Below are 26,070 nucleotides of genomic sequence, written 5' to 3'. Positions count from 1 at the left end.
ATAAGGATTTCTTCAACTTGCATACATGTGTCTGACGATCTTGAACTTCAAACCCCTCAGGTTGTTGCACATAGACTTCCTCATTAAGTGAACCTTGCAAGAAGGCTATCTTGACATCCATCTGGTGTAGATTCCATCCTTGAGAGGCAGCAAGGGCTATAATCGAACGGATAGTGGTGTAGCGAGCAACGGGTGCAAATATATCGTCATAATATACACCTTCCTTTTGAGAGAAGCCTCAATCAACAAATATGGCCTTGAACTTCTCAGTGCTTCTATCAGCACCATGCTTGATATTATAGAGCCATTTAGAGGTGACAACAGATTTGTCCTGGGGTCTAGGGACCACATCCCAAACATCATTCTTCATAATTGACTCGTACTCTTTGTTCATAGCACCCTTCCATACTTGTTGCTTTACAACTTCTTCGAATAAGCATGGTTTAGACTAAATAATGGTGCTCATAGAAGTTAAGTACCCTTGGTACCTATTAGGCTTCTTGCTTTCATGAAATGTCCCCCTTGGTGCAACATGTCTCTCAACATCTTCGAGAGTTTCCCTCAACCATGAGGGTCTCCTTTTGGAGAAGGAGGGCTCATGAGGAGAAGGATCAATGGGATCCATCGGTTCTTCAACATTTGGCATCGACTCATCTTGCGAATCTTCCTAATTTCCTGCGTTTGCTTCTTTGTCATTCCTTGGAATAGGAAGGTTGCTAATCTTCCTTAGGGCAACATCCTCATCGAAGGTGACATCATGACTCAACTCTACTTCTCTTTGACCAGGCACATAGATTCTATATGCCTTAGAAGTTTCACTATAGCCCACAAAAGTTCCTTTCTTCCCAGATGCCTCCAATTTACTTCTCTTTTCTTTCAGCACATGAAAGTATACGAGACTATTAAAAATTCTAAAATGAGAAACATCAAGTTTCTTACTGGTGAAAACTTCTTCAGGAGTTTTGGAGTCCAATGTTTGATGAGGGCATCAATTTTGAACGTACACAGTAGTGTTGGCAGCTTCTCCCTATAGGAAGTTTGGAAGTCCTTGATCAAGAAGCATGGCATGAGTGGTCAGGAGTATATGCAGTAGTAGTCTCCCTTTAGTGCCAACTTCCCTTTAATAGTCATTGAATTCATTTGACTCATACTCGATTCCATTATCGGTCCTCAATATCTTGATCTTCTTCCTTGTTTGATTTTCCACCAAGGCTTTGAAGGCATGAAACCATGAGAATATTTCGTTCTTCTTCTTCAAGAAATATATCCAAGTTTTGCGAGAGAAGTCATCCATGAAGACAATGTAATATAAATATCCTTGTAATGATGTCACAGGCAACATACCGGATAGATCAGAATGAACCAATTGCAAAATGTATGTGGTCTTGCTATCACTTGAGGGGAATGGTCCCCTTGTATGTTTCCCTCGGCACATCCCTGGCATACACCTTCATGCTCTTTTTTGAATTCAGGCATACCTGTAACCATCTTACTGGCATTAGGTATAACCTTATAGTGAAGATGAGAAAACCTCTGGTGCCATAGTTTGGATTGAAGAGATGTGTCGCAAGACTTGGCTCCCAATGGACTTCCTCCAACTTGATATAAACTGTCAACCCTGAATCCAAGAGTAAATGCTTCTTTGAAATTTCTTTTCCACACACGTACCTTTCCATCGATGAATGCGACCTTGAATCCTTTGTCTTCCATCGTTGAGATAGACACTATATTCTTCCTTAGATCAGGTACATATAGTACTTCTTGAAGATGAACGGTGTTACCTTGATTTAATTGAAGGGTAACATTCCCAACTCCCTTCACGAGATAGGTGGCATTGTCTCCAAGGATAATTTCCAAATTTGTATCCTTCTCTATCAGATTTGAAAGAGCTTCCTTGTACTCGGTGATGTACCTTGAGGCACCACTATCAATCAATCAATTTCCCAAAGTATCCAGAGGAGAGGCAGTAGAGAGGGCAGATATAAGATAAAATTCCTTTTGCTTAGCATTTACAACATACCTGGAGTTTCTTGTTCTTTTAGAAGATCGATCATTTCCAAGTTGAGTAGCGGAAGCATTCCTTTTCCCTTTGTTGTTGAACCTGCCATTCCTTTGATGGTTGTTGTTGCCCCTGGAATGATTGTGATCATCATCATGAGATGTGTCCCTTCTATTTGGACACTCCTTGGCATAGTGAGCAAACTTGTTGCAAATGAAGCATCTTCCCTTCCTGCAATTTTTGAATCCTGATCTTCCTTGACTTTGCTTCTTTGGACCTGCATTGTTCTTCCTCTTGGCATGAGCGAAGAATGTGGTAGGATTATTCCTATTTGAAGGCGTCTCCAATTCCATCATCCTTGTTTCTTCTTGAGAACATCTAGTCAACAATTCTTTAAAACCTGGAATTTTGTCGTTATTGAGAATAGTAGCGTTGAACACATGCCATTAGGGAGGAAGACCTCCAAGGGCAATGAGAGTGAGCTCCCTATCAGCAATAGCTTCACTAATCAAAAGAAGATCATTTTTGATCTCGGTAATCCTCATGAAGTAGGATTGAATATCCTCACCTTTTCCCTTCTTTACATCCTTCAACTTGTTCTTGAGGAAAAGAATTTGATTTGTATTGCTAGATTTGAACATGCCAACCAACCTGTCGTATATCTCCTTTGATATATTCAAATTGGAGATCTAAGCAACTTAGTGCTTATGAATAGAATCCCTGATGATCTTCTTGGCTTTGACTTCACCCTTCTTGTACTTTGTCTTAGCAGTAGCCGATGCATTTGAAGGAGGTTCTAGAATCTTTCCTTGCACACAACCCATGACATCTTGCTCTTCTAAAGTCAAATCAAGAGACATCTTCCATGCATGATAATCAGACTTATCATGAAGCTTATCGTCAGACTTGAAGTAGGATGTGGAAGCATTGAGACTTGTTCTTGATCAGTGATTGCTCCTCTTAGTGATTGCTCTTCACTCTTCCTTGGGCCATGTCTTCACCTCAACTCTGATACCATGTTAATTTTAGGACAACAATGGTATGTTCTATGCTTAAAGCAATTTTACTTCAATTTTCTTTATTAGCCCAATATCATATCTAGTATAGCAATCCCATCAACATGATAGTAAAATGTAGATAAAACATAAACAATAACAGTAGGAGACAAGCCAACACAAGAGGACACAAGATATGGCACCAGCTAGGGACAAACCCCAATGTGGGGAAACCCTTGATCAATTCTTCTTATAATTCTTCAAAAGTTCAGCAGAGAGAGAGAGAGTACAATTTACAATATTCACTTGCCCAAACTGATCAGTCAAAACAGAAGAAACAAAAAGCCCTAACCAGAAAGTCAACGCTAGTCAACAGGGCTGAAATTGACCTCCAAAACAGCTCAGTCAACCTTGGTCAACTCGGCCTCCAACAGCAAGATAATGCAGCCCAAAACAGTCCAAAAATAACCAGTCAAATCTGGTCAACGAAATTCAACGCAGCAGCTTGAATTAGGGCAGTCAATGCTATTCAACACAAGGGTCAAACTGCCTTGGTTTTTGTGTCCAGAAGAACGGCCTGCCCAAACAGAAGTCTCCCTCACAAAATCGAAGTCAAACAGGGTCAAAACAAAAGTATCCCTCTCTTTAGGCTCAATGTTGATCTTTAGTTGACCAAAAGTGGATAACGAGTGTGACATCAAGAGTCAATCACGCTCTATCAAGGGTAATGTCCTATAGGTCCAGTTTGTTGTGTATTAAAGAGTTACTGACCTACAAGGGATCAATGGTGTTCTGGAGGCTTGAAAGTGTAAGGTTGTTCATTCACTTTTCTTTCCCTTGTTTCTTCATGTTTTGTCTGCACAACAAGCTTAACAATAGTGGGGGCCTTTTTCCCTTTAATCTCTTGCACCCAAGAGTTGTGTTCATCAACTTGTTTTTGGAGAGATTATTGGTAAGCTGTGGTTTTGTTCTTCAGATTCTCATGCTAAAGAAAGATTTCGGTCTTCTTTTTCTTAATATTGGATAATTCGGTTTGAAGATGTTGAAGCCCTTAGAGGATTTTGCATTTATGTTGCTGTTTGTGTTTACAATTTCTGAAGGTTGGCGATCTTCGTATCCTGTGCTTGGATTTAGCATTTATGTTGCTAAATGCTGTTTTTCGTAGTTCCAAACTTCCATTGACCTATTTTTGTCACTTGTCAAGTTGCTAAATGCAGTTTTTCCTAGTCCCATTGACCTATTTTGGTCACTTGTCAAGTTGCTAAATGCGGTTTTTCCTAGTCCCATTGACCTGTTTTGATCACTTGTGGACATTAATGTGATGTAATATAATTTCACTTTGATTTCTGTCACATTAGTCCAAAGGTTCTGTAATTGACTGGAGAATTCTGTCCTGATTTTTTCCAATTTGGAAGTAGGCTTGATAATCTCTGTAATTCAATGCAAGGGGACTTAAACTGTTGTTGTGTACGGATCTGAAAATGATGCTGCTGACATTCTCCATGAACCCTCACTACTTGATGCCATTACAAATCAAAATTCTCTTTAATATGGAGCCGCAGCAGGGTTGCAAGAACTATAGAAAAATGGAGAGAGCGGAAGGTTGGTTGCTTGGGAATTCAGGCCTTAAGAAATGCATGAAGCCTCAGAGTTCACTTAGGAACTCTGAGACACATCCAGGAACTTCAAAATTCTAGAGAGAAGAACTTGTTAATTGCATAGTAAACATTGTTAATGATGATCAGCAGGAACCTGTTTGAAAATCAAGGGGCACGAGTGATATATTCAGGTATTAAATGTCATTGTGAAGTGGTTTGGAAATGCTGTTTCTGTCTCTGTGAACCCCAACCACTTGATGCCGCCATATATCGAAAATATGGAGTGACAGCAAGGTCATGCGTGCTGCAGAGAAGTAAAGTAAATTTATTAATGTCCAACTGATGACCACAAAAGTAGGTCAGTGGGAGTGCAGAGTACACTACAGTCAGTTTGACTACAAGGTGGGAGTGCAAGCACATCTCCTAAACAAATTGGTAAAAATAACTTATAGAGAGAAAGAAACCAGTGGTAGTGTTGCCGCACTACATATATAAGAGACCGTGGGTTGCCTAGGAACTCGGGCCTTAAAAAATGCAAGAAACCTCCGAGTTCACCCAGGAACTTTGAGACCTGTCCAAGAACTTCAAAAACTCTGCAGAGCAGAACTTGTTAATTGCCTGGTAGAGATTGTTAACAATGATTAGCAGGAACGTGTTGGAAAATCAAGGGCTATGAAATTATAGGTTCAGGTTCAGGTTGACAGATGCAATTGGGCTGACCACGAATTATAGGTTCACTCTATTAGTTTGGCCTCATTGCAGTATTTTCTGTGAAAATTCCTAGATCTAACAGTTTCAGAAATCCTACTGCGACCAACTCAGTCAACTTCACCTAGATTGTAAATTACATTACAAGCTTATTTCAGATTTCTTGATGAAACATTGAAGTAAATTACTGAAGCAGCCTACACCAAATTAAATATGATTATGAAACATAGAAACTAAGCAAGGAAAATGGAAACACATAGGACTCCATTATTTTTGGACAATAGTCCCCGGAAAAATCCAATGCGGGAAAACCGGTGCATCAGTTTTGAGGGTTTATTATTATTACGCAGGAGCAAATTATGAATACATCTTTGAATACCTCTTAGGTTATTCAGTTATAGAGAGAAATACTGGCAGAAATATTTGTGAGATTACCTCACACAATCACTGAGAAAATCCCTTCTGATTCGGACTCTGGATGAAGTGCCTCTGGCAGGCCCTACACTGCCTCTGCGCAGTCCTCACACAGTCCCTACGTCAACCTCTCTATGCACCGCATCACCCAGTCTGTTGATTGATTTGCTGCCGAGAGTCTCTGTTCTCAGCTTCCCGGTCTCACACCCCGGCTCTCGGCTTCTAAAACTGACTCTCCACAGCAAGATCTCGAACTCTCTCACCCTCTGCGTTGCCTCTGCGTGGCCCTGCATCTGGGCTACTGGATCACTCTCTGCCTCTATCTGCTGATGATTCTCCGGTTGAGAAAATCTCTCTCTGGATGCTATCTGTTAGGATATTTCGACACATAGGAAATAGTCAAGTATAACTTGGTCTAGTGTATAGTTAGGTAAAGTGTGGTTTTTTAGTATGTACTTTTTGTAACTTACAATCCGACGGTCACGATATGTTCTAGACATGAAATGATCCGACAATTAAATCTCTCCTCAATATTACTGACACTTGATCCGTGGCTTAACATCGGATTGGTCCATGATCTCTATTTAAAGAGCATGGAGGGTCATTTGTAAGGTGACTGTTCATGAGAGAAGCTTATGTAAATTTTCTTTCTTTTACATTAATAAATTGCCTGAAGTGGCCACGTTGGCTCAGGCCGTGGACTGTTTCCCTCTTTGAGGGTTTTAACCACGTCAAGAATACTGGTGTACTGATCCGTGATCTATTTGTGAGCGGTGTCCTTTGGTGTACTATCTGAGGAACTCACCCCACAAATTCCTACACTATCCCTGCCCCTCAACTGCAAGAAATATCCTTGATCAAAATTTCCTCCGGAGAACTTCTCACTTTAGAAATTTGATCTCTTGGTCTCTCGATGTGTTTTCCAAATGACCCTCAAGTCCCTTATATCTTTCTGTTGGACAACCAACAACCTAGATTAAATCTTAATCAAAGGCTCAGATTGTTTTGGCTTGATCCATGTCTATTTTTAAAAGTTTCATCTTTGATTAGATTAATACCTATTAATATTTTAATTTTCCTAAGTTAGACTTAGGGACCCCATTAAAAATATTAATTATTTTAATAAAATCACTTCTCGATGGAATTTCCCAAAACGCTTTCTGGGTTCTTTGGAATACATGTGCCCAAGCCTGCCTGCAAAACTTGAGGCCTAGAGCACATCCGATGCTACCCGAAATCAACATTTTTATGGCATAAGATCGTTTTTCATGCTAGATAGTCTTTGTGTGAAAAACTTGAAAAGTATACAACATTTTTTAATCCTCTATATAAAGAGGACAATATTGTTTGCGATGGTCATAACCATGTTTCTTTTCATTTTGCAATTCTCTACTTTGTGTTTTTTAACTTTCTTGTGAATTAGCTTGTTGAGAATTTTTTTCTTGAATATCATCATCTAGATTAGCCATGAGAGTCTGGTGAATATGGAGGAAGGCAATGTACAATCACAATGAATGAGGTTCCTCTAATTCACTATATATAACCAACACTTGGACATTACTCTCATCTTCACGACTTTTAACTAAAGTGGCAAGGAGGTTATTGCTATTAAAGAATAGTCCATTTTGACCAAAGCAGAGAATGTCTTGGCCATTGGGTGAGTAAGAGAAATAAGTTCTATGACCTGTTTACTATTCTACACCATTGGGTTCACTGTTGATTGTCATGGTTGCAGAGTACGCCAGATTAAGGACCTCCTTTTGTTTGTTGTTGGCTAATGATTTTTTTCTCCAAGTAAATGTCATTATACTTATTGGGCTTTTTTGGATTTGGTTCTTGGTCAAATTGTGGAGGATTTTACATACAGGCTCATATGCAGAATTCTAAGGGTAGTGGCCATGTATAACAATATGATAGGTGGTGTAAATGGATTGGGGGACACACATATTGTGTTTGACCAAACGGTCTAAGAGAATGTATGCAATCTCTCATTGAGGTATTGGATATCATATATGTATATAGGAGTGGAGTTGATATTGGCAACATACACCTTGTCAAAGGAGTTGTCAAAGTGAACAACAATAGATTGGGATGGGTGACAAGGCATAGGATCATGACAAGAATGGTCAATTGGGATTTAAAATGAGATAACTGTACGGTCAGTCAAGGGAGGATGGGTGACAAATTCTTGGTTATCATAGATAACCAAACCAAAGGACTTATTGGTTGTTGTATAATCCACCACACTAGCTTCCTTAAGAATGAAAATGGATATAACCACCAGAGTTAGGAATGCAAAGGTGTCTTGATTCAAGGATCAACTTGTAGGGGTGGGATAGGTCTTTCAGAAACAAAATTGTAAAGCTAAGTTGAATGGCTCACAACAAAACAAGAAGTCATTTCATTGGCCATCACTCTATGGTTGCACCTTCAATCTACTCAAATGATTTGATTAGTGTCTACATCTGACCCAAGCTACATGTCATGGTATTATATTTGCAAATGGAATGAAATTATATCTTGCACAAGCTTGAAATTTAGTAGTGATGTCATTGTAATAGTCAGAGCAATAATTCCTGATAAAGATGATGTGCTATGGGATAACTTTTGATCCTATAGCCACAACTTCAAAACCTTGCACAAAATATCAACACGCAAACTTCAGAGGCGCAATACTCATGCGTAGTAGAACTGAAATACATACGAAGTTTAATAATAAAACACTTCTATACCAAATATAGGGAAATATGATGCAATACATGATACATGTTTTGAATTGTAAACATGACATACTAATCAAAGTACTTGTTGCACTCATTTTGTCAAAGTTTTGAGGAAGCAGATGTACCATATTTTTCTTCAAAGGATCGAGATTATTAGCTATCAACACTATGTTATTGTAAACCCATCCTGCAAATTTTTAATGTAAATGATGCTAGTAAGACTGTGTGTGTATGTAACAACCTAGGTAAGCCTATTATTTTGACGATAATTTCATCCTAGGAGATTTTTTGTCTCACTGACTCATCTGTGTTTCTAAACACAGAGGGTCGGCAAAGTTTTTCCCTCCAACCTCACCCCAAAGCTAGTGTCAAATAATTAAATTAAAGATACGCAGAAAAAATGTATAAATATTTTATTAAAAGGTGAAACTGCAGATGATGATGTTTACAGTGGGTTGCCTGGCTTATATACCGCCATGGACACCCATTAGGAAAGGGCATGATCTTATGATCGTGCCCTTTCGCCTAACTAAACCTAAATTAAATAATAAACCTAAAATCAACTATTTTTTTACATAACATTGCCTTCCTCTCGAAAGAATGCTTTGTCCTCAAAGCATACGTAACGACGGATGTTGTTGACAAAATGCTTCATTCTCCCAAGAAGCTTCTTCTTCGGGCAAGTCCTTCCACTTGATTATATATTCCAAAATGATCAAAGTCACACACTGTAAAAGGTCTTGGATTAATCTCTCAATTTCCGTTTTTTGGAGATGTGGATATCGGTATGGCTTGATGTTGACAAGGTCTGACTCTGTTTTAACTTCTGTTCTACGCTCAATTTCCGTATTAGGCGGCATCTTCATAGGTAGGTCTTGAATCTCTGGTGATTCTTCTCTGGTCATATTTGCAGATAACATTTCTAATTGGTGACATTGTACTACATAAGTAGGTGCTCCTTTTCGACTCAGCTTCATCATCTGGGATGATGATGTAACTTGATTTTCTGGTGGTTGGAATCCGTGTAGCTTGTACTTCTGACCTCCCCATTTGAATTTTATAAATTGTACTTGATGGTTGGCGGCATAAGTACCTAAAGTTCGTAGCCATTGGATACCTAAGACTACATCTACTCCTCCTAACGGTACTGTGAAAAACGGAGACTCTAAACTGAAGTCTTGAATCTGCAATTTAACCTTATGGCATTTTCCCACCTTTTCAATCTTTTTACCGTTAGCTATCATCACTTTCATGTTTGGTAAGGGAAATGAAAATATATTGAGTCTCTTTGCCACAGTTGTATCTAAAAAATTGTGTGTGCTTCCAGAGTCGATGAGAACCACTACGTTGTTCTTCTTTATGTGTCCTTTTAACTTTAAGGTCTGAGGTTGTGATATACCTGTCATGGCTGATAATGATAATTGCGGAATGCTTCCGTCATCTAATTCTGGTGAGAATTCTGCAGCGTCTTCTGTGTCTTCTATGTCATAATCTTCACTGTTCGAATCATTGGTTGCTTCACAATTATATAGGTTCTTTGGTTCTTTTTCTTTAACACATCTATGTTTGGGGTCCCACTTCTCACCACAGCGTTTACATTTACCCTCTTTTATCCTTTGCATTTCTACATTAGATTTTTCATCTTCACGACGATGTGGTGGAACATATCTTGTATTATTTGAGTCCACATACTGGGGTATCCTTCGTCTTGCATAAGCTTTTTCCGCTGTTGACCAAAATATTGGTTCGGATTTCTTTTCGGCTGTTTTTGCTTTTCGTCTTGCTTCTTCTATAGATGTAATATCATGCATCTCAAGTTCTGCTTGTAAATGGGTTTTGAGTCCCGAGATGTATGACTGAATTAGACGAGATTCTGATAACCCAGGTACTCGTGTTACTAAGGTCTCCCATTCTTGAGTGTATTCATCGACACTTCCTTTTTGTCGTAGTTTGATGAGTTTTGAAAAGAACTCTTCTTCCTTTACACCTTGGAATCTTTTGAAGAATGCATCTTTAAATTTCCTCCAGCTAATGACATGTGTTGTCTTTTTCCACCACATATACCAGTTATATGCTTCTCCCTCCATTTTCATGGATGCATGTCTGAGCTTTTCGTCATCGTCAGTGATGTCATATATCTCAAAGTATTCTTCTGCTTTATTTATCCATGCAACATTGTTTTTTTCGTTTCCATCGAATTTAGGCATCTCGACTTTTGCCCGTCGCTGGTATGTTGCTACTGGTTGAGCGAAAAAAGGGTGTTGATTGGTAAAGTTATCCCAGAGTTGCTTGTTTGTAAAGGCTGTGTTACTCGCTTCTTGGTGGGGTGTCACTGATTTTTTTGGGGATTCAACTTTGTCATGAGAGTCTGTGGACTTAGTTGAATCTGACGAAAGGTGTTCTTGATTCTCTTCACCTTCTTTTAGCAGTTGTTCGGGCGTACAATTCGACCTTTTACACAGAACCTTTAGCATTGTTAAGACCTCTTTGAAGTTTACTCCTGTTTGGACATGTTGACTTTCCATTTTTATCTCTATTCGATTTGTCGTATCTTCAAGATTTTTGATTTTGTTCGCTTGCTCCCCAAGCTTGCTCTCGACTTCATTTAATCTTTTACTGACCTCGTCGTGGTTGTTATTTATCTTTTGCTCTGCATCCAACAACCTTTTTTGGAAATCCGCCATTGTCATTGTCGACATTGAGCGGGTTTGCGGAGGCGTGTATTTATTTGCCAGCTAAAATATTTTTCGAAATAATTAAATTAATTAATTTAATTATTTGACACAAGTTAGTTATTTTTTTTTTAAATCAATTAAAATAAATTTAATTAATTAAATTATGTATATAATATATAATATGATTATGTATATATGTTATATACTTCACGTTATATATATATAAATAAATGTTATATATATACTTGACTATATATAACTTTTTAACTAATTAAATTAATTTTAATTAATTAAATTATACGTATTATATATAATATATAATATAATTATATATATGTTATATATTATATATAAATTAACGTGTATATGTTTCACGTTATATAAATATACAAATAAATGTTATACGCTATGTGTATATTTGATAGTTTCCCTGACCGTCACGTTCGCTGGTGGGGTCGCCTCCTTAGAGCAGAGAACCTTTGAGTCCCGATAACACTTCGAACCAGAGAACTTTTGAGCAGATAACACTTCGAACGAAATAAAAAAAAGATTGGCAACTGGTCAACAGAGCGAATAGTTGCGTATATTTTTCTAGCCGTCGATGTTGGAGGCGGAGAAAACCGCTACAGGTGGGGGTGTCGGCAATAGAAAATGTGGTTAACAAACTAACAGCGTCGATAGTGCTGAACAGCCCGCTACACAGTGGTCGATAGTGCTGAACAGCCCGCTACACAGTGGTTGGAAACGCAGTGTGAGCACAGCAGTGGACGGAAGGGCAGAAAGGCGATGGTTCGAAAAGTTTAATTGGGGGTCACACAGATGAAACAGAAAATCGCAAGGCCGACAGTTTTATGGAGGTGGAGCACGACAGCGAAGAACTGAGGGCGGCAGTCAGCGGGATAGGAGATAGGGAGACCGGGACAAGCGCGGAAAATGATAGTGAGAAATAGGGTATGTCGATGGAACAACAGAACGACGGATAAGGAATGGGGTGCAGACGGCGGCAAGGATAGCTGGAAACAGAATCGGGATTGGGAGATGCAGGGTCACGAGATGGCAGAAGAACAGCAGCACAACACACAGGTGGTTCGGGGATTTAGATGATTACAGTGGACCGGTGGATATGTATGCGATGAAACAACGAGGATGATGGATAGGACACTGGAACGCAAGCAGAGATTTGTAGGCAGAGGATCGACCGCTCTGATACTAGATGAAGTAAAAAAACTTCTGATACGCAGAAAAAATGTATAAATATTTTATTAAAAGGTGAAACTGCAGATGATGATGTTTACAGTGGGTTGCCTGGCTTATATACCGCCATGGACACCCATTAGGAAAGGGCATGATCTTATGATCGTGCCCTTTCGCCTAACTAAACCTAAATTAAATAATAAACCTAAAATTAACTATTTTTTTACATAACATCCAACCTCACCCCAAAGCTAGGGTGGCATTTGTCGTCAAGTCTTAGGTTAGTCTTAGTGTTCTAGTCGAGTCTTATGTAAAAATGATTTGAGAATAATTTAAGCTAATTGGCTAAATTATTTTATTACAAATGACTTGGTCTACTAGATCATATTGTGTCGCAGAATTGGGTATGTAATTTGAGGGTCTAAGCCGAATGGGTATTCCCCCTTTGAGGGTTGAATTTGTAAGGATTTTATGTAAAAAATATTTTTGTGCATGGTCCCTGATACTTAGACAACACGGCTAAAATGTTGGAGGGTGGAAAAAAATATTAATTCCCTCAAGTGTCAATTAATTAATTTTTTTGGCAAAAATAAATTAAAATCATAAGCCAGAAATTTAGTTACTTAGAGTCAAAATTAAAAGTTTAGAGAAATTAAATTCTCCAAGTGTAAAAATTCGTGGGTATCAAAAGAATTAATTTTTCGAGGTCCCCCACGAAGAGAATATTCGAAATTTCAAGAAAAATTGGACCCTTGGACTATGGTGGTTAAGTCAAAGTCAATTTTTTGAGGAAATTAGCTCAAAATAATTAATTTTGAGCTAATAAAAAGAGATTTCATGATAAGTTCAAAAATTCCTCAAAATAAATATTTTCAGTGGCTAAGATTAAAAATCATCAAGGATTTATCAACGACTAAGATTATTTTGACGAGGATCAAGCCAATTAGCTGTTATTTTTCCACTTGGAGGATTTATCTATAAAATAGAGAGTCATTTGTGTCAAAATCCATTTGATATTTGGTGAAGAAATTGCTGCAAAAGAATTGATGTAACACGACAGTCTCCCTGGGAACGTTTATTTGAATAATATTAAAGACTTTGGGGTGCAGTTCTTGGTGTTCAATGTTCATTGATTTGCGGTATGTGCTAGGTATGGGCTTTCCTATATTGTGCTTATTAATTTTAAAATTTGTTTTTCATTAGATGGGGATAAAATCATTCTATTGATAGATTCTGGGTGTATCTTAGATGATTTGATTTGCCATATGTATAACAATTTTTTTTGAGAAAAATATATAGCATTTGCAGGTTCCCCAATCCTTGATCCCCAAGTTCACAAGCTATGGGCATGAACTGACCTTGTTTGGACTTCGAATATTTATGTGGTTGATTTAACTTCGCTAAGGCTATAGTGTGCATTAATTTTCCAAAGTATTATTAGCCATTTATCAAAGAAAATTCCAAAATTTTTATTTCTCAAATTTATTTTAAAACCCTTATATATTTATAAATTTTGTAAATTATTTTTGCTAATTGGGGTTTTGGGATTTTGTATATATTTGGGGTTTTGGGTATTTGTAAATCTATTTGTGCAGGTGAGATCAAGTGGAGAAAGTTGAAATAGAGCTAGATCTAGGCCCTTGAGGGTAAGATCTAGTCTCAGATTTTTTGCAGGGCCAACCATTGAAAAAATTGAGCGAAATTGCAAATTTGAAGGAGATTAATTTTTCTGAAGTTGGGGTTTCATTTTTCAACCTTCCTAGGCCCGGATCTAGCCCCTCCAAGGCCAGCGTCCTCCTCTTAGCCCCTCGCGTCAGCCATTTAGCCTCCCGCATCATATTTTTAGGCCTCCAAGAGGCCAACGCCAGCGTTCTGAGGCCTCACCGTCCTCCTCTTGGCCTTGCACTGAGGGTTTTAGGCGTTTACAAGCCTAGCCGTGGGACCTAGGCCACTCTGCTCCCCTCCTAGACTGTAGACAACTGCCCTTAGGGCTAGCCGTGGGCTTTTCAACCCTTAAACCCTAGCCACAACCCTTTTATGGCTTCCTCTTCCTCTATCGCCCTTCACTCTCCTTTTGTGGCCTCTTCTCCGCCTCTTTTCAGCCCTTCCTTAACTTCTAGCCCTAGATGCTATCCTCTTTGTGTATTTTCTCTTGCTTCTTGCCCTCATCTAGCCCTAGTTTGACACTTGTCCATTTCTGAAATTTTTAGGACTGAATATTTGGTGGTTTTGCAGGGGAAAGTTGCTCAAAATTGGTGTTTTTAGGTTGCAAGAGCGTTGAAAATTTTTGGCAACTTGGGCCCTAAGTCACCTGACACGGGGATTCGGGATTCGTAGTATTGGATTCGGACATGTTGACCCCCCGGAACAGGACACGTAGGATTCATTAATATTATTTTATTAAAAATATCTATATATATTAAAAATTAAATATTTCTTACACAAATTTTAATTAATGATACAAATTTATTGATTTCAAACATTGGGTACTTATGCTATGCCATCTCATGCACTTATGAATGTGGATAACCATATGAACCTCACGGCCTTCACAAAGAGTTTATTCAACACATGCCATAAAAGAAATTTTGATGCATGTATGGACTCCGACCTTTTCAATGCAACATAAAACTTCAACTCTTTTTGTTTTATAGAACGCCAAACGTATGACCAGAACGACCAACGTACCAAATAAAAGCATTCAACAAGTAGCATAAGATGTCATACCAAATTCAACGCTCCATTGCATAGACAATTACACCATTCAACCTTCAATTCAATGCAGCGTTCAACAAAAGTCAAGGGTACACACTGAACACATACTTTAATGCACAGACCGCATTCAAATTCATCACATGGACTATCAAACAGCTCAAACAGTGCAGACCCAAATGATAAACAACGTGAATGAAATGAAGAAATGCGACCTTTTTTAACCCATGGCAGTCACTTTTTTGGGATACGAATCCTGGAATTGTGATTCGCTAGCCAAAATCGGGATTCGTTTAGGATTCGATGAATCCTAATAGGATTCGAAGAATCCGAGTTTAGGATTCGATTTTTGGGCGAATGATATGGGACACGTAGGATTCCAGTTCGCTGGGCTATATGGACAAATCTGGTTACTTAGCTTGGGCCTAGGTTTTGCTCTCTAAGCCCTATTTTATCTCTGTTTTAATACAGCTATAAATTCTGATTCATAAGAGTGATATAAATGCCCTAAAAAACACATATAATTGGTCAAAACACTCTAAAATTGCAAAACAAAATTTTCCTAAATTTTTGGCCACTTGGGGATTGATCATTAGGCCTAGATCTACATTTTTGTTTGCTGAAATTGTCTGCATAATCACTGAATCAAATCTGATATTTTCTGAATAACACACCTAAAGGGACCTAAAAATCACATTTTTCACTTTGACAAGCTATCTCTAAGTTTTGGGCATATTTTGGCACTTGTTGTAGTATAGATAGCTCACTGTTTACATCTTTTTCCTACTGCTGTAATAAACATTTCAAATCTGATATAACTGTGGTAATCTCAGCATAAGAAGACTGAATACACCTAAATTGTTGAATTGGAAGAGTTGATTTGATAGTTGGATTTCTGTTTCTTACATTGGGCAAGCATATGCATCTTGAAATTAACATCTAAGGCAAACTTGCTTATTGCTGTCATAAATTATTTACTGATGTCATATCAGTCACTTATTGCTCATTAAAGGGTCATTGGAACATAAATTGCACAAGTGCTTTCGTGGTTTTACATTCTTGTTGCTAGTATTGATATTGTCGAAGTAGCTAACATTGTGTTTTCCTTGTGAGTTTACATGCTATAAAGTTCAGACCTCACATCTAATAAGCTCCACTCACTAAAGCACTCTAATCATAACATTCCGTTGGTATTGAGTATCTTTGGGCATATTGACATCTTGTGAATTTAAAAAGCATCTCTTGATAAGTAGCATTGAGTAATAAGATCATCAATAATTTGTTTGTAGAATCATCATTGGCATCTATCTTGTTGGAAGATCTTTGATTATCTCAAGTTATTGGCATCTCATTGGCTAATTGTTAAATAGAGGATCTCTTGTTTATTATTGGCACTTGTATCATTGAGCAATTGTTCTTGTTTAAGATTTCCTTTAAATACATTGTTAAGTACTCTTGCCATAAATTAATCAACATTAAGTACTTAAATCACATAAACAATCTTAAATTAAGACTCACTCATAGTCTTGCATTTCATCTTAAGCATAGTTGCATTAATAACTTACCTCCAAGCATAAGCTTGGTTGATAGACTCTTAGGAGAACCCTTTCTTATTTAGCCTGAGGGATTCAACCCTTTTTAGTGGTCAACACAGTGACCTTGCAGTCGTCAGAGCCATAGTCTCTGTAGCACCAAAGACACTAGGTGGTTGGAACATAGGGGGAGGTATCGTTAATCAAGCCTTTGCTTGCTTCCCGTTGGCTTCCATCTCACAACCTACTCTGAAGACTGTTTCTCAAAACAGTTAAGGGAAAGTTTCCATTTAGATTAGCCATATAATCTAAAATTAACCAAGATCCTTGCATCACACTTAGGTCTTAGGAGTTGCAACTCATATAGGTTAGTCGATCATAAAAGCAAGGGTTATCCATCCTGTTACTTGGTCATAATTTGTAATAAGCAAGAACTTTTGACTCCATAAGACACTAGTCTCAATTCTAAATCTAATCGAATCCTAAATCTTGCTAAATTTTCACCAAGTAGCTAGGCCACTCAACTGTGTCTCCCGGGCAAGTTGTTTCCCAACTTGTTTTCCATCATTTCATTTCCATAGGGACTACCCCCATAGTCTGTTATTGGGGGACAACTAGAATGGAGTGGGTGGGGATGAAGGTGACAACCCCCACCCTGAGTTGTTGTCGTAGTGTCTGTACAATCTGAGCAACAATAGTACTATAGTTCAAAATATTCATGGTAACCAATCCTTATAGAGATGAGAACAAATTACATATCCTACCAGTATCCACACTACAACTAAGAAACATGGTATGATGGTACTATAAGAATGGTAAAAATTTATCCCAACCATATCGATAAAAATCTTAGAAGTATTCTTACACTGATCTTAAGAAATTAAATGATAAGATGAAAAAACATCTGAAATTGGTAGTAAAACCCATAAACTACAATTTGGACTCAAGACCATTACATGCCATTCCTGAAATGAACTACAAGTCTTCTAACATTGGATGAAATATCAATGAAGGTTAGAACTTTTGATGTGGTCCCAAAGCTCGAAAGAAAATTATGATACCACATATAATGTACATGCAAAATGCCTTGAAAACTGCTCAAGGTACTTAAAATTGTAACAGATAAAAAGAAGGTTGTGATCAACACTTGAAAATCATAGCCTCTATGACAAATATGGCACAAGGAAGAAGTGGAAATAGAGTTACAAAGGAAGAAACCTTTAAGGTCACACATCTTTATAGACTGGAATTTTGAGGAAATTTTTATGATGTGAATATATAATTTTTCAATGTTCAGAAGTAGTTAAAATATAAAGAGTTTCAGGAAACATGTACTGTCATGCTAGTGTTGATGAATCATATAGATGTAGTCACTAGTAGCAATACAGATATGCATTGGATGCTTGTTTATATGTCATAGGAGATGTGATGATCTTCTTTGCTGGAACTCTTCTTGCGGGTGATAGAATATCTACTTTGTAAATGCAAAAGTCTGCAGGGTTTTTGAATCAACAAAACTTATTCAATCTATATGTATGCTGTGTTAACTTGACTTTATATATGTCTGTTTTGAAGAACTTATGAATGTTTTGGTAAACTGTTGGATTTTCTTGATGGGGATATGGGAATTGTTCTGATTGATTGGGCAACAACAGAATAAAGATTGAAGCATTTATTTTATTTTGGCTTATCAGTCTTGTGCATTTTAATTTTTGCAGAATCCTGTAGAGCTTGATGGCTTAAGAAAGGCCCATATTCGTGATGGTGCTGCTGTTGTGAACTATCTTGCATGGCTTGATAGACAGGTAGGTTCTTAACATGTTATATTTTATGCTGAGGACAAATCTTTTTGCTTTCACAGTTGATATGATGTATTCTTGTTATGGCAACTTGGATGGAACAACTTCACTAGCCTTAACTTTGTTTTAAAATGCTTCCTGAAAATATTAACTTGGCAAATGGTCAGTTGGACATATAACCTTCTCCGGAAAGGACCATGCTTTTTAGAGTCCACCAATTCTATGTGATATCACTTCCCATTATTTCTCTTTTGCAAGAGGCTCTAGAGAGTGAAGGATATATTGAATATTCAATAGTAGAGGCTATATGAGCTCAGCTGAGACGCGAGATTCATTTTATTTCAGATATAGATTTGAAAAACTTCAACGATAGTTGGATTTTGAAAAAAATTGATGTTTTAATTATTTGTGTGACTGCATTCTGAGTATTGGAAATAATGTCAATGTAATTCTTTGACATTTATTGGCTAGTTGTAGAAACCTCGAAAGCTGTATTATAATTTATGATGCATATATCTCTGGCAATATTCAATATTGTAACCATAGTTACTAGGTATGAGACATTTTGGTGCCAATACTAGAAAATAAGAAAATTATGGTGTTCCATTGGGACACGTTCCCTAGGTTGGGGGGTGCCAGCCCCCAGATTTCCCATGCTCCTAGTTTTGTGGGGGAGGGGAGGGCGAGAAGGAAGGGGGAAGCAGGGGAAATGTTTTCCCAGTGTGAGGGACATGTTTCTCCAAAAGGGGGGTGTCTGGGTGCCCCCTCAAAAAGGGGCGGTGTTTGGGCACCCCCCAGCCCACAGAATGGGGATGCCTGGGCACCCCTCCCTTCCCCCTATTTTTTCTTCCAACAACGTTTAAGACAAAACAAGGATAGGGATAGAGCTTTGGAAGTGTTTGTGACATTGACAATTAATGGTAATATTAAATTCTTAAAGTAAAAGTTGAAATTATCCTTTGTCTTACATTTTCGACATTCATCTTTATTTTACCTTTAACATAGAGGTAAGATAAAGGAGAATGTAGAAAAGGTAAGACGAAGGAGAATGACAACTTCTACCTAAATTTTTAACATTACTATTGATTGTTTCAGGATGTTTGAGAGTGGTTCTAACATCATCTGACTTCATATGGAGAAAGTAGAATTTCATATCCTATTGAGAATTCAGCAGACATAATAATTTTCAGAATTTTAGGATTGGCAAGATTATACCATGCTTCCCCATCTAGGAAACTTGGTGGAACATGGGAAAATTATGTGGAACATACGGAATTCATATTTGGTAAATTTTTTGCAAGATTCATTATTTGATGGTTCCAATGTACATTGTTCAAATGTCCTAAACTTGGTGAAGCTAGCTATACCAGAATGAAATGCCAAAAGTTGTTTGTCGACAGCGAAAAACAACTGACTTTTGGGCAGAATCATTTTCAGTTAAAATAACTGATGAAACTCTACAATGGAATGATATCTCACTAAGTGGGGTCTAGAGATATATGCGATGACATGGTCAACCATGTATGGCAGTAGAATACGTGAGATTACCTGACATGCTCGAGTGCATTCTACAATCGTAGATTATGGATTTGAGAATGCTTCTAGAGGAATCGTCTGAGATACTAAATCCAAGAAACCTTAGGCCATCACTAGAAAGTGGAACTCCATTTGTGGTTTTTAATCCAGAGGTGAGGGCTCCCAGCCTGAGATAATGACAATGATGGTTCTGCTGCTTTTCACCCACCCCTTGAGGGGCTAACTGGCCATGCTTACCAGATTTTAACCCCGGTGGGGGCTAAGACAATATCTAGCTTTCAGCAACCGGTTTAAACTCTCGTGGCTATAGATCATGGATTGATTGTAAAGCTGATCTGGCCATGCTTGTGAGATCTGAGATTCTGAACCCTGGTGGGGGCTAATACAATATCTAGCTTTCAACAACTGGGTTAACCTCTTGTGGCTATAGATCGTGGTCCGTGGATTGATTTTAAAGTTGATCCTTTTTGCACATTATCAAGAGTAACTGTATTGCATAATGAGTTTCTTTGTACCCTGCAATTTATGAGATGAATATTTTTATGCTGAAATATATCCTTTTTGCTGTTCTGCTCTTGCTACTTTTCCATTCTTTTACTTGGTAGTTCCACTGATTTTTTTAGTTCAAATCTGATTAATGAATTACTCGCCTTATGTTTACTCTCTACTTTGGGATGAGCAATAACATTTCAGCTTTTGAAAAATGAAGGCCCCTTGACTAATGCCTCTCTTCATGACATTCTTCATATGCCTTGTAAGCTAGGTTGGAGTTTATGAAGATGGGGAGATACTCTTAAGATAGTAATGTACATAATCAACATTCACTATATTACTTAATATTAATGTAATGTTTTCTGTTTGGGGTCGGTCATATCTCCATGCCCCTTAGACATATATACTGCAGCCTTCTTGACAGTGCAATCATTATCCTTTCAATCATTAGTCTTTATTAAGTATTTTGATGTGCTTTAGACATTTTACATTTCTAGGATCCTTGTGTCATTTTCGTGATTGCTTTGGTAATTACCATTTGGTTCATAATAGGTGGTGTCAGAGTGGGTTCAAACCTTGCGTTGGTGACAAATTTCTTTCTGTTGGTGGGAATAATATTTTTAGGTTGGTGGCCATTTCCTTGGGTGGGTAGCCAAACTTCGGGCTGCATTTCACACACCCAGCTGCCATATATCCAGAGTTGATAAGAAGAAGAAGAACAGAAAAGTGCTGCTGCAACAATATCCTCCCCCTGAAGCAAGGCTGCTTGGAAGCGGGAGCAGGAGCGACAATTTTCAAAAGCTTCCGGGTTGGGGGAGTTTTTGAGAGCGTTTTTTATAATATGATATATATTTTTATATATTAATGCATATATGTCAACAAAAGCATGTAGAATGATGAATTGGTTATAAAAATCATAAAAACATGGATTAAACCATATAACATCAATCATTTGGTAGTTGTAATCTTCATCAACCATAGGTCCATAACATCTAATACTCATCAACCTTAAAGTTTCAAAGTTCAATATATAACATTTGTCATCACTAAAGTTGTACCTGTAACCATTACCAAACTATAACAAAGAATATCAAACATGGAATGAAATGTTTCAAGAAGCATCATATTCATAGTTCATTACCAATGAGTTACAATTGCCAACTTCAAACTTTGAACTTAAATTGTCATATGTTGTTTACAGAAAATACTATAATCTAAGTTGCACGAAACGGGGAAACAGAAACGAGTTTCCAAAACGGGAAGCAAAACGAAACGCGACCTCCCCAAATTTTGGAAACGGGGAAACGCGAATATATATAATATATATATATATATATATATATATATATATATATATATATATATATTAAAAATATTCAAAAATTATTATTATATATATGTGCAATCATAAAGCATGAATGATACATTTACATTATATGATTATAATTTATTACATTTAAACATTAAGATTAAATTTACATCACATTTACTCATGAGTCATGAATGATCACATAATGAAAATAAAAATATAGGAAATTCCAAAATCAGCCTTTATTTATATTAGTATATGAGGCTGCAAGTACAATAAAGACTATAAGGCTGCAAGAACTATAGAGACAAGTCACAAAAGACTAATCCTCATCATAACAATCCTCATCAAAAATAGAAGCAGCACAATGCTCAACAGTGGATGGTAGTGCTGAAGAAGATGATGCACCAATTCCACTATCAGATTCACCCTCAATATTCAGGGCAGCAAGAGAGAGATCCAAATCATGATTTTCTGCATCCACATCCCATTCTTTAGAAGGACCACTGTTGTATTCTGGACCCCTACGAGATGCAAGGCGAAGGTTGGAGTGCACATAAACAAGATCCTCTGCTTTCTGTGAGCCCAACCTATTGCGCTTCACAGAATGAATAAAACCATAAGTGCTCCAATTCCTTTTTGCTGATGAAGAGCTTGCCACTTGTGAAAGAATACGAATGGCAAGGTTTTGCAAATGTACACCATTTGCTCCATGACAAATCCACCACCTAACTGGATTCATGGTGCTTCTCTCCTCCAAAGCTGATATATCTGCATAATCATCTATTCCTGCAGCAAAACTGGCAAATTCCTCCTTTACCTCCCTATGTAGATGAGAAGGAAACATTCTCATAAGTGCTTTTTTCACCCCAGTAGCCACCTCTCTATCCTTATGGGGTGCCTTCCTCTTCCCATTGCTTTTAGCAATAAGCTCCTCATCATAAAATTTGGGGTTCAAAGCATGTGCTGAAGTGTGCAATGGTGTATTGAAATTGTTCCACCTGTCAACAATGATTTTCTTGATCAAACCATGAAAATGATCATCAACAAACAAAAGTTGTGGAGACTCCTGCGAAATGATTTCCATAGTTTTCTCAACCATGGAATCCATGCCATCATATACCTCTCCCAAGAAAGGTTGGTCAGTGTCAGCACTCCGGAGAAGCTCAAATGCAGGGGTTGTGAACTTTAGCAAGAAATCTACCTTGCTCCACCAATCCTCATCAAGGCACAATCTACGCACCATAGATCCCCGCTCTGAATCTGCTTGTCTCCACTCAATCCAAAGTTGACTCACCACCATAGAAACTAATGCATGCTTAACCTCAACAAGGCGGCGCAACATCACGAAGTTTGAGGCATATCTTGTCTCAGCAACTTTTAACAACTCCAATTTGGAGTACTCTCGAAATATGGCCTGAGACTGGTGGTGGTTGGTGATGAATTTGATAATCTCCCTTGCTTCCCCTGTGAGTTCCTTTATCCAGGAAACTTTGTTGTCGATCTCCTCTAAGATCAGATTCAGATTATGGACAATGCATGGTGTCCAAAAGATGTGGTCATACCTCCCCTCAATAATTAAACCTGCAGCTTTGCAAACCGGTGCATTATCCATGATAACTTGCACCACCTTGTTAGGCCCTATTTGTTCAATAGCTTTTATAATAACATCAACAATGTACTGTGCATCTTTCACCTCTCCTGAGCAGTCTTCTGCCTTGATAAACATTGCTCCTTTGGGGGAAGTGGCAATGATATTTATCAATGGTCTGCGCCTCATATCTGTCCAACCATCTGAGACTATGGTAACCCCAGAGCTACTCCAGGAAGAACGAATTGGAGCTAAAATGTCCTCCACAAGGTCCTTCTCATTTTTGGGAAGCTGGGTTCTGACTTTCTCATAGTTGGGCCCCTTGTACCCTTGAGGAGCTTTGTTAACTGCCCTTATCATATCTTGCCAGTAAGGAGAGCGAACAACATTGAATGGGATACCACATTCATAAATGCACCTAGCCACTCTGGAATCAGTTTCTTCTCTTGCTTGCACATTCACCAATCTAGCAATTCTGCTATCCTGAACTGAAGGGGATGCCCCTGGGCCTCTGGTATTTTTGGGTGCTGGTTGTTCATGTTGTTGAGTGTGACCAGCTCTCCTCTTTCTTGCTTCAGCTACAATCCTTGGCTCAATATTAGATGGAGCTTGAGTAAGGTCATCATGCCTTCTCTTAGTACCATCCGTCTCATCTTGCTCTCTTTGATATGCCCTCCTTGCCAACGGATCTGATGTTTTTGTGCAACCTGAAATCCCTTGTCCTCCTCCATGCAATAGTTGCGCCTTCACTCTTGGGTAGGAGCCCTTGTACGTATTATTGCAAAGATTGCATCACCATTCCCATGAGCCACCACCTCCACATCTTTGAAGCTTCGTCACATGCCTCCAAAGAGGATAATATTCAGCCCTTGGGTTGGCCCTAGGGCTTGAAGTTGCAGCTGCACTTTGGCTGGAAGCCATTGCTGCAAAAATAAATTAAAAAAACAAATCTGTAAATAATAAAAACGTTTTTCATATTTTTGGCTGTATAAACCCTAGAAAAATTAAAGAAATAGTAAGAAAAAAACTAAGAAATGAATGTGGCTTACCCAAATTAATTTTCTGTGGCTGAATCTACCCTAGAATGCCAGAAAAGAGGAGAAATATGGCTGTAGCTGAGCCAAATCTGCTGCAAAAATAAATTTAAAAAACAAATCTATCAATAAAAAACGTTTTTCATATTTTTGGCTGCCTAAACCCTAGAAAAATTGAAGAAATAGTAAGAAAAAACTAAAAAAATGAATGTGGCTTACCCAAATTAATTATCTGTCGCTGAGACTACCCCGAAATGCCAGAAAAGAGAAGAGAAATATGGTTGTAGCTGAGCCAAATCTGCTGCTACTGAAATCTCCTGCTGAAATCTCTTTCTCTTGCTGCTGAAATCTCTTTCTCCTGCTGCTGAAATCTACTTTGCTCACTGCTCAAAACACCCTAGCTGAAACAACTGCCAGTCTCCAAGAGAAACGACTTGCTGAATAGTGTGATGAGAGAATGAGACAAACTGCTCTTTTATAACTTTAGAATAGGTTTCTAGAACATCCTGGAAACCTAAAAAAAAATTAAAAACTAATTAAAAAAAAATAAATTAAAAAACACAACATAAATTTGGGGAAACGTGGCTCGTACGGCCTGGAAACGCGTTTCGTTTCGTTTCCCTGGGTGAAACGACCCCTAGGGCCACGTTTCCTGCAACTTAGACTATAATAAATATGAAAGCATCAATAGTTATAAAAAGTACTAGAAACTAGAAAAGACAAATAAATCTACTATTTACTAAAATTTCTTCGTGCCATGAGAAACTGCTAATTTCCTTTATCGTTATCTATGATCAATGGGAGCCTCCTCCCAAATAATTTGACTATGCAATGGTCGTGAACCACATCTAGAACCAGAAGGCAGATGACTTCCATGCAATGTTGTAGATAGAGGTGGCGATAAAGATTGTGCAACTTGAGCCTTGCTAGTGGATGGGGGTGGCATTGCTGTTGATGCTGCTTGATGACCACCATCCTCATTGTCCAAAACTTATGCTCCCAACTATTCTAAATGTAAGGCTCCATCCTCCGAATTATCCTCCTTCAGGTTGTTGTCCCAAGTGATATATTCTCTATCAAATTGAGCCCACTCACAATAATGTGTCAACAACCTCAAGTTGAAGTGTACATAAACCAAGCTTTTTGCCCGGTTTTATTTGAGACAGTTTCTTTTGAGATTTGTGGATGAAGCTATAGGTGCTCCAATACCTCTTTACAAAAGAAGTGTTAACCACCTCTGAAAGCATTTTAACTGCCAATTTCACCAAAGGCCCCCCCAGAGCTATATATGTTCCACCATTCAACATGATCAAATCTATCTCTATCATCAATTGCATGCAATGTACCTAACGTTCCAGTTTGACTGAAATATTTTTTTAATTCTCCACACAATCTAGCACACTACTCCCTGTTAGGGACTAGCTTGTCTAATGCTAGCATGAACCCATTTTGTGTTGGAGAATGTAACTAGGTTCTGTCTTCATAATTTGTACCATTATGTATTTTATTTAAAAAGCAAAAGAAATATTATTATTATTATTATTTTTCTAGACAAGCATGTTCTTCATGTTTCTAGGTTTTTGAGTCAAAGATTCTATTGTCACTTTTTCTAGCACTTGTAGCCCAAGTGCTTCAGGAGATATGAAAGCTTCCTAGACACAGTGTCGGGTTGAAGGGAGAGACCAATGCCTAGGACATCATAAACAGTGCTTGACAGATTTATATTAAAGACTTGCAACACTTCGGTTTGTCACAAATA

The 26,070-nt window shown here is 38.0% G+C and overlaps 1 protein-coding gene across 1 annotated transcript in view; it reads left to right on the top strand.

Moving 5' to 3' along the window:
• APP1 (aminopeptidase P1) overlaps positions 1-26,070 on the top strand; it is a 256,238-nt gene that overhangs the window by 94,472 nt on the left and 135,696 nt on the right. The window contains exon 7 of the mRNA XM_089385818.1: positions 18,269-18,355. Within this exon, the coding sequence (XP_089241944.1) occupies positions 18,269-18,355 (87 nt within the window). The remainder of the gene's footprint in view (positions 1-18,268; positions 18,356-26,070) is intronic.

Source organism: Pinus tabuliformis, chromosome Q (genome assembly GCF_031772625.1).
Source record: "Pinus tabuliformis cultivar Carrire ecotype Pingquan chromosome Q, CPIR1, whole genome shotgun sequence".
In the NCBI taxonomy this organism is placed as follows: domain Eukaryota; kingdom Viridiplantae; phylum Streptophyta; class Pinopsida; order Pinales; family Pinaceae; genus Pinus; species Pinus tabuliformis.
Note: the sequence above shows the minus strand (reverse complement) of the source record. Positions and strands in the feature narration are given on the sequence as shown.